Below are 10,574 nucleotides of genomic sequence, written 5' to 3' on the forward strand. Positions count from 1 at the left end.
TAAGCTATAAAATTTGTTGCTCCTGAAAAAACTTTAGTTACAGCCATTTTGCGCAAGTCAGATATCGTTGTAGCAGGAGTCGACTGTAGTATTAATATATTTGTTCCAAATAAGTAAGTTTGAGGATACATTGAGAGATGAGAAATTTTCCATTAATATAGGCCTAATGAATACATTTTTCAGGAAAATATTTTTTTTTTCTTTGTTGCTACAATCTGCACATGTTAAGCATATGAAAACATGTAAACTTCTTTTTTTACATTAGTTTACATCCCTGAAATTCAAGTTCATGGAAGTGAGAACTCCCAATAACCACACTTGGTCCTCAAAACGAAATCTGTCTTCTTGTTTTTCAACAAAAATCTCACAACTTCTTTATGGTTGAAAATAAACTAGGAGGCTCCTTGCATCATGTAAAATAAAATGTGATGTCATTACTGCCATCTGTTAATGAGAAATGGTATTTTTTGTTTGTGTAACGGAGGTGAGAATTTATTGTGTGACATAATTCCTAATTCTACTAAAACAAACTAAAACATAATATTAAAAAAATTAATATACTTCAACAATTAGTATTTCAGGGTGGCGACCGATCAGGGAGATCAGAGGAAAGTCAGGGATCTTTATTAATCAGGGAAATATAAGGGAATTTCGAAAAAATAACAAAAATTCAGGGAATATTGATTAAATGAAGAAAAAAAAATTTTTCTGCTTTGCAAAATTAAGTACTTTAATTTCCTATGCATATTCCACCAATTATCTGCTGAGAAAGTAAAATTAATGGATTTGGGATTATACACTGCTGCATGTTTGTGCATCTTTTTTTCTCAACGTCAAAGTATTAAATCTTATTGAACTTCCTATGTTTGCGTCTGTGTCTGTAAAGTTGTTTATTTTACTTAGCTCGAATTTACCTTTCACAGGTTCCATGCTACGTAAAATAAGCAAGTCATTAATGCCTTAGCTCCCTTGCCTTTACTCATTGTCTTGAAGTAATTAGCGTACTGTAATCACGATTTAAAGAAAAAATCTTTGTTCTTTAAATTAATACAGATAAAAGCTTAAAAATTATTACTTATTCGCATTTTTAATTTAAAATTCTTTTATTTTGAAACCAAGTAATATATACATATCTTTTTTGAAATTAATTGATTATTTTTTGCATTTCAATGTTTGTGACAAAAGTAATCTAAGATTTTGATCTCGATGTAACAATATACAGTATCCAATCCAATTCTTCAATGGGGATACGAGAAAATCTTAACTGCATTTGAATTTGTAGACTTGAATTTTCATTTTTCTGTAAGTTTTTCGGAATAACTTGACCAGCAAATCGGTAAATCACCTCTTCGCCTTTTTTTTTTTTTTCATTTTTCTCAAAGAAAAAAAAAACTTCTACTCGCAGACTGTTAAAACAAACTAGAAAAATGTTTTCCTTTTACAAAAAAGGAAGTATTGCGAAAAAAATTTCGCCCAAAAATCGACCTTAATTTCCATTTTGCTCACCCCCGAATGAATGTTAATTTTTTTTTTCGACTCAACCACACATGGATAAGTGCCTAAGAATGTATAGACATTCGAAATATCCATTTTGACAATTCCCGAGTTAGTCACAATGAGTTTTCTCGTGACGTCTGTATGTATGTATATGCGTATGTATGTCACGTCACTCAAGAATGGTATGTCCTAGAAAGTTGAAATTTGGTATGTAGACTCCTAGTGGGGTCTAGTTGTGCACCTCCCCTTTTGGTTGCATTCGGATATTTCTAAGGGGGCGTTTTTCCACTTTTGGGGGGAAATCGTTAATTTCGATGTAAACTCAAGTGGTGTTACAATTTGGCGGACACTTGGCAATATATCGCCAGTCTTTTGGTCACCAAGTTTTGTCGCTAACTTGGCAACAATTTTTATTATTATTATTATTATATCTGATTTCAATTTGGCCACTGTTGGGGATATTTAGAGAGTAAACTATTGAATCACATTAAAATTGTCAATAATGGGAAAATGACATTAAATTGGAGTAAAAGGAAGTCATGTGAGGCACACATTAGCTCATTTTCTCTCCTTTTATGGCAAATAAATAAATAAATAAGAATAAAAAATAAATAATTAAAACTCTGGTACCATTAAAAACTTCTAAGTTTAGTGGACGGTTGGGGATGTTCTTTTTTTTTTTACAAATTATAATTCATAATTAATGCATAGATAAATATATAAATAAAACTTTAATTGGTTCTAAATAACTGTTAGAAAAAATATTTAAAAGTTAAAATTGTTAATTATTGCATTAATCAAACATAAGTAATAAACAATGGCGAAAAAACAGAAGATTTCGAACTTAAGCATAAAATTCATGTAAAAAATACGGTATTTTATATTATTGTTATTATAGTTTTGCTTTCTACTTCTTTTTTTTTCATTTGAGTAAAGAATCCCCCCCCCCTTTTTTTTTTAAATCTGGGAGAGTGAAAGTCTCTGAGAGCTGGTCCAATTCATTCTGCTGACTGGAGCCAGTCCACCGGACTACCAGTTGAGAATCGCTGGACTACATTGTTTTTTATTGTTTTCATTTTTTGTATGGATCTTGTCATTTGTAATATTGCCGTATATTTTGTACTTGTTTACGTTATGAAAATAAAATGTTTCTAAGTTTCTAAGAAAAATCCCCTGAAAACTAATAACTCCTTAATATGGATTTATTTTTAAAAGTTTCCGTTTTCATGCATGTCAAAGGAAGCAAAAATATATAATTGTATATGTATCTGCATTTGTATTTAATCTGGGATCCAATAATAATAACAGCAACTAATCATTCATTTGACAGTTCATTTCGCAAACGCAACTGTTCCACTCACCTTAAATAGTTGAAAATATTTTCGGAATAATTTTTAGCATTCAATGCTGCAATTAAATAGTTCTCATATGTATCTGTTGAAGTTTGCTCAGAAATAAAACAATAAATAATTATTTGAAGATAAATCAATGTAATAGTGACTTGAGAAATCAACCAATTTATTTGTGTGTCAGTTATTTGTGTGTCAGTAATTCCAATATTTCAAACAATTATTCACTCATAAATGTTATCTTACATGATTGAAATGATTCTAGACACATAATATGAAAATTTTAATCCAAAAAGAGTTTTCCCAAAGTTCATAAAAAGCAGAACATAAAGAAAGTTTCATGTGAATGCAGTTTCAAAGACTGCATGTGTTATGACTAAAAAACAATCTTTTAAATGTATTATTAATGCGAACACATTACTGTGCAATGTAATTTGATGGTTATTTTGTTCTTCCAAGACTTAAACATTCATATGTCTCCAAATTGGGCCGTTACACATAAGTAATTTTACTGCAGTTATTCCTTAAATCCCGCAAGGAACCCTAAGAGGTCAGCACCAAATGACGGAAGTGGCAGAAAATGTAAGTTCTTGTTGTACGCACTTTTTCCCTTCTTTGGACAGTCGTTGGACAGGAGCATGAGGGGAGCAGGGGGATTGCAGATAGCCATGGTTATATATATAACTGGTTACTGGAAGTAAAGTATTTGATTTAGATTTCTGTAATATTTCTCTGTAAATAATTTAATGTACTATTTTTACTAAAAAAGGAGCATCTTTTCAAAGTATATTTTTAATTAACAGCTTGAAATGTTTTAAACACTGAATTTTATTTAATATGCAATGGTTTTCAGGTAGGGTAAAGCAAGGAAAACATTATCATTGGTAACATAAATCAGGGAAATTTGGAGAACTTAATCAGGGAAAAGTCAGGGAACTTTTTTCAGTTTCTGTCGTCACCCTGTATTTGAGACACTTATGAAAGAAATATTAAATCAATAAATATAGACTTTTACAAGTTATTAAGCAACATAAACAGTCACACCAAGTGTGACATACCACAGAGGTGAGAATTCACATGCTATGAACCAAAAATTTATTAAAATAAAAATTATTTTTAAAAAAATGTTGGCAGGTTTAAACAGATGTATTTTTGATGTAATTAAAAAACATTATCAAATGAATTGTTCCTTAGTTTTCACTGTAAAAGGCATGTAACAGAAAAGTTACTTTTTGTAGAATGACCCTCCCTTACATATCAGTCTTCAGTTGATCTATTCTACTTTAAACTAACCCTTCTTTCCTCCTGGCAATGAGTAGGTGGAAAAATTCTAAGTCATAATTAATTCATATTAATTTTAAATTTACTTATAAATTTATATTTATTTATAAGTTTTTTTTTCTTTGAAGTGAAAATTTATTTTGTTTATTTTTGCAGTCTGTTACTTCAGTATTCAGTCCTGGTACAAGATATCAAGAACCGTATAAGCAAATGAGACATCCTGTTGAAAATGTGAGGAATAATGAGTATTCCCCACTTCGTAGATCTGCATCATCTCCTGGTAAAATGTTTTATTTTGATTTTAAAGTACTTACCAAAAACCCTTAAGTCCCTGTTTCACCAAATGCTGGCAATTTTTCAATGCATACTGGTACCACCTGGCTCAAGGGGATAACTATATTTCTGTCAGTGGACTGTATGTAACATTTGAAGATTGCATTGATGAGTTAACGAGTTTTTGTTAAACGAAATTTTAAGTGGGCTAATGTAGAAAAGACAAATAAAAACTGAGCACTTTTTATGTAATTTGCACTAGACTCAAATATGCAGGCAGTCGAGACTTGAGAGGTCAGAAAAGTAAAGGGGTCAATGAAATAGATAGCGCCTTAATTGTTTGAAATGTATCTCAAACACAGAATGATTATGGGGTTCAGTGTTTTGTTATGTAAGGAAGTCACTTCAAGGTCTAAATATTAAAAATATGAACTTAACCCTGATTGTAGAATTCAATCCATGCTTTGGGGTGTGAAAAAGGGGGGGGGGGGGTACAGAAATTTTCAAATTTGTAGGCTTAAAAATACATTTTAGATTTTATATTTGTTCCAAAACTTGCAATTCCACTTTGGGTGTCACCCTCCAGCAGGGTAACACCTGGGGTGAGCCCCCTTCCCCCTAGTGATGCCACTGGTGTCAATGCACATGTTTTGGCGGCATTTCATGAGCTAATTTATTCTAATTAATGATAGAAGTGATGCTGGAATATATTTAAATGGTGTAGTATTAACCACAAGCTTGTGTTTCATTTGATGTCATGAGCTCCCAAGTCTTATATGCTAACTTTATGTTCCAAGACTCGTAGACTTCCTAAAAATTCTCAAGAACTTCTGAAATTTTCTTTTGTCTTTCTAAGAGTCTTTAAGTGTTGCAATTTTTGTTTTTAACTCCTTATTTTTGCTCTAATCCGGGGGGGGGGGGGGTAGTCTTGCTGTCTGTTTTCAATGAAATTAACTTTTTACCAAGATAATCCATGGTCATCTTGGCAAAAAGTGACTGCATCAAGCACTTATCTTGAAAGCTTTTCTCCAACAATGGCCTGTCTTAAGTGTGAAGTTTAAACTTGTCACATAGCATTTAGGAAGTGGTGGTTTCTTTCTAACCTAAGCTTAGAAACACTGAATACACCATCAAATTCACTTAAAATGTGTTCAATATCTATAGATTATTTTTAAATAAGGGAAATGAAGAAGTTTTGACCTACTTTTTACAAAGGTTTTTTCTTTTTAAAGTTTAAATAAGAAAATTTCCTAGGTTTTTTTTGAGAGAGATAGAGAGGAAATATATCTCGGCAACTTTTTACATTGTTGTTTTTTTATTTAAATTAAAAATTATTTTTTTACTAGCAATTTTTCAAGAGTGTCCAAACTGGGTCTTATTTAAACTTTTCTTTTTAAAGTTTAAATAAGAAAATTTCCTAGGTTTTTTTTGAGAGAGATAGAGAGGAAATATATCTCGGCAACTTTTTACATTGTTGTTTTTTTATTTAAATTAAAAATTATTTTTTTACTAGCAATTTTTCAAGAGTGTCCAAACTGGGTCAAACCTCCCCACTTGAGGGAGGTTTGACCAACAGAGGTTAAAAGTTATAAAAACTACACTGAAATGTTAATATGTCTGATTTACTACTATTATATGATACAAGCAACAATCATATAAATAACAGAATTTTTTTTAAAAAATACTAAGCACTTTTCATAATGCACTTAAAAGGACAAAATAACTTTTCTGTGTCAGAAAGGACAATTAAAGAATTCCTGTAGTTTTCGAAAATTCCAAGAAAATGACACCACAAACGAAGAAAATTGCTGCGGCTCAAGTCGTGAAGAGAATTATCATTATTTAGCTTTCAATCATAACTTTGAGTGTTGAGCAAAAGGCTTGGATTCCGGTAGCGTGGTCGCTTGGCACGTCAGACGCTGAACAGTTCAGTCTAGGATTATTGTTTTAAAAGAACCGTAAATGTAATTCATTGATTTTGCAGTTTCTTTTGAAAGAAAAGGAACTTTTGATTTGTTTTTATCCGAGTGAAGTGTACAATGTTTTCTTCTTTTTTTCTGATGATTTTTGAATGTTCCACTGGATGCTTTTTTTTTGTTGGATGGATTATGATAGCGTGGTTGCTGGGCAAGTTTGGCGATAAACAAGAGAGTTGCGGAGCTATTTTTACATTTGAAAGATATTATTTGATGTCTTTTTTTGTTTATTTGGCGAAATATTTTAAATTGCAGTAAAAACCACTTCACTGGCTAAATAGAGTTTTAAATCAACTGTAAATCTAATTTAATGATTTGACGAAAAGTTTTAAATTCCAAAAAAACTTTGATAGTTTTTTTTTTTTTTTGTGAAAAGGTGTGTACTAATTTTATACAAAGAAAAATGATCATTTCACATCAGAGGGGAAGGGGGCATCATTTTTTTTTTTATTTATTTATTTTTTTTAACAGATTTCCATTACATTTTTAGCTTGGGCATCGCTGTGCTGGTACTGCTAGTCTTAAATAAGTAAATTCAACAAAGTAGAAAAGGGGGAAATTTTCAGTTGTGTTTAGTTTGATCAGAATTATTCACAAATAGGAAGTGTTTCAAATGACTACTATATATACTATGTAAAGTGACTATAATTACAGGTTAAGAGCAACATTTATTTCATTTGAACTAAACATACTCTTACTTAAAACAAATAAAATAAAATACATTGTTTTAAAAATGTTACACGATCAAACAAAGAGTTTGACCTGGGTGAAGCCTCCCATAACTGACATGGGTCAAACCTCCCTTATAGCCATTTTAAAAAATATAATTAGAAACATATTAAAATAAACTATGAATTTTAAAACTAAGTATGTAGGCTTTTAGTACATTTTGCAGAGTAGATAATGCAACTTACTTCTGTAAAATTGAATGGCAAATCGCACAGAGGAGATGAGTTTGCAACGCAAAATTTTAGTTTTTTGAGTGAAAAAGTTATCACACTTCTTAATTGTTCTTCAAATTGGCTGAAAAATAGAAACAGCTTTTGATTTGACTTAATATCATGCTGCCCTCCAGTGCTCTTCAGTCAAACATATGTTTAAATATGAAAATGATAGGGTGGATCAAACCTCCCGTGTGGTCAAACCTCCCCAGTCTCCCCTACAGTACCAATTTTACATTTCTCAAGGGGCTGGGTTAAAAAAACTTAAAATATGGGAAATGCTTAGAAAGCAAAGATCAAATTGAAAAAGTTAAAGGTAGCGAAGATGACTCTTTTCAAATTGCATAATATATACATTTTACGATAGGAACATTTTATAATCGATGCCATTTTAGATCATTTAGCACATTTAGATGCGAATCCCGGCATTTAAGTTGAAAACTGTCCATAATAGTGGATTTCTTTTTAGGCATAGAGTTCAAAGTAAATGCAGCATCTTCCAGGGTTGAAACACTTTGCATTTTTGCTGGTCTTTATGTGAAATAAAAGTCTTTCACTATTTGTAAGCTCTTCAATGCAGTATTGAGAGAAGCGACGGGCTTGTTTCAATATTGCATTGAAAATCTTTTTCTGGTTCTTGTTCATCTTCATTGGTAGACAAAAAGTCCAGTAGCATTTCAGTTTTCATAGATTAACTTTCAGCAATTTGAATTATCTTTAAAAAATCACAAATGAAACATATTGCTTATTTTACAACATTTTTTTTTTACTTCTCAGGGAAAACAGAAAATGGGGAAATTTCATAAAAGGAAAACTTACAATCCGGGTTAAATTGACATTATTAATAAACGGAAAAACTTGGACCTGATGAAAAAAAACGTTAAATCCAGGGAAAACGTAGATTTGGGGCACAAAAAATCATGGTGTCACTGTAATGCAAATTAAAAAGAACCTTGTGAAATTCACTCTGAAAATGAGTGTCAAAACTGTATTTTCTACATAAGTTATTAGGCTGTGGTTTATTTCATTGTATGCAAAATCAACTCCTATTCAATACTTCTTTTTGATTCATTATAGTAAATTTTTTGTAGCTTTCTTCGCCAAACCTGCTCTAACTCCAATTTCCGAGGAATCTTCTATCTTACCTGCTTCTCATATACAGTATCAGGGCTATGGAGCCACAGATTCCTTTCATTCGCAGCCAGAAACGTCAGGTTTTAGCCGTGTTTCAAAAAGTAGGGTTCGCCACGATAGTGGTAAACCGCTACTGAAAGGAACAAGAAAAATGTTGAAAATTCCTGTTTCACTAAATCAGTGCTCTGATGAAATACAAAGTGTTACTTCTTCATCAGGAGAAAGAGCTTAATGCAAATGGAACTATCCAGCATTGCAAATTTTGAGTTTTATTGTATATGAAATTTTTTTATGTTTTGAAGTATTATACTTTGTTATCACATAAGATTATTAGTTTTTGTGACCTTGGATGATTCCCATAATCAAAAGTATTAATATAGTTAATTATATTTATGCCAATGGTGCTAGATAAAGATTAATAAAAGGACTAGGAATTATGTAGAAAAAAGTTCCTGTTTTTCCACTTTTTTGTAATTTAAGTTTGTTGCTAATTTTTAAAATATGTAAGCATCTTTTTATCTATTAGTATCTTATTTCATTAAGATATTGCTGTTGAAGGTGAAAAAATTTTTATAATGATGTACATTTTTAATCTTTCTTTTAAATTGAAATGCTTAGTGTTATTTTTTATTAAGTAGACTAATAATATATCTTCACTATTATTGCATCATTTTTTATTTTTTTTTACTTTCTACATAATTCATTTCCTTTCTAATTAAGAACTGTGCACAAAAATTAAAATTGCAATTAGCTATAAACTTGTCATTGATATTGATTGCTTTTTTCGTTATATTTTAATGTACATGTTATTTTTCTCTTATTTAAACAAAAAACTTTATCCTCTCATTTGCATATTTTAGCTCTGCCTCTACTGTGTACTAATTTGGAGGCAGGCATTTTCAAAGCAGGTTTAATACATTAATTGCTAACGCTAAAAGAAAATTAAGGGTGAAGTAGTATAAGAAATTCAAAACATACTTGAATTTTCCTAAAAATGATATTTTTTGTTTTTAACTTTATGCATATTAAGCTTTCAAAGATACAATTTATTTCTTATATTTTTCGATTTCTAGCATATTCATTCATGTACTGTATTGACATTATTGCTTTCTGACAGATCTTTGAAGAGTTGAAAAATACATGTATAAACTATTTTTTCAAAAATGTTTTTTTTTTTTTTTGTATTTAATTTCTTCATTTTATTAATTTTTCAATTAAAAGCCAGTGTTACTTTTGCAGGTTTTGCACTAGTATTTTTAAGATTTAAAAAAATCCTACATTTTAAAAGTATAACTTTAAATAAACTCCAACTTTCATTTATAAACTACTTAAAAAGTCGCTCTACATGTCATTTCACCCATACATTTCCAAAATAAGACAAAATATGCCTACTGATCAAGAATGAAAATGTTTTTGCAAGTTTTTGTCAAAACTTGCACAAAACTTCGTCAAAACTTTTTTGTTGCTTTTTTTTTAGTGTATGTGCTTTCTTTTTTCTTCCGAAGAATGTAGCTTGTTTTTTTCTTTTAAAGCTTGTCTTAATTTTTTATTTGTTTTAATCACTGACGAATATTTATCATTATGTATAGATTCTTAAATGTGTTTGTGTTCAAGGTGTGTAACAAAACTAAGGGTCACAACCAGGGCTGCGGAGTCGGAGGGAAAGTGACAGACTCCGACTCTGGGAATTTTAGAGACCGACTCCTTTATCCCAAAAGCAGTTCAACTCCACAAGCACTGGCAGAGTTGTAGACTTTGAGGGAATATGACCTACTCCGACTCTTGGAATTTTAAGCGTTTAACTCCCATGACTCCAACCTTTTTTACCCACAGTCACTCCGACCCCACAACCCAGGTCATAACTATTAAGACTGCAAGGGGTGATAGAACTTCATGAACAAAGAAAACAATTTTTACCATGTAGTAGAGAATGGAGGACCCAAAAAAGAAAAATAATAAATGGCAAGGAATTGTAATTGTTGGAAGCCTTTCAATAAATATCTAAACGTGTGAGCACTATTTTCAATGCAAGCTTCATAGGAGTGAATTGGGGAAGTAGTAAATAAGTCGCACATTTAACGCAGGAGAACTCGCGTGCTAAACATCGCACAAATAGTCGCATA

The 10,574-nt window shown here is 30.9% G+C and overlaps 1 protein-coding gene across 1 annotated transcript in view; it reads left to right on the forward strand.

The window, feature by feature from the left end:
• Nucleotides 1–10,370, forward strand: part of LOC129229928 (uncharacterized) — a 47,493-nt gene extending 37,123 nt beyond the window's left edge. The window contains exons 10-11 of the mRNA XM_054864308.1: nt 4,284–4,407; nt 8,409–10,370. Of these exons, the coding sequence (XP_054720283.1) occupies nt 4,284–4,407; nt 8,409–8,683 (399 nt within the window). The 3' untranslated portion in view covers nt 8,684–10,370. The remainder of the gene's footprint in view (nt 1–4,283; nt 4,408–8,408) is intronic.
• Nucleotides 10,371–10,574: the final 204 nt, after the last annotated feature.

This window comes from Uloborus diversus, chromosome 9 (assembly GCF_026930045.1).
Source record: "Uloborus diversus isolate 005 chromosome 9, Udiv.v.3.1, whole genome shotgun sequence".
Classification (NCBI taxonomy): Eukaryota; Metazoa; Arthropoda; class Arachnida; order Araneae; family Uloboridae; genus Uloborus; species Uloborus diversus.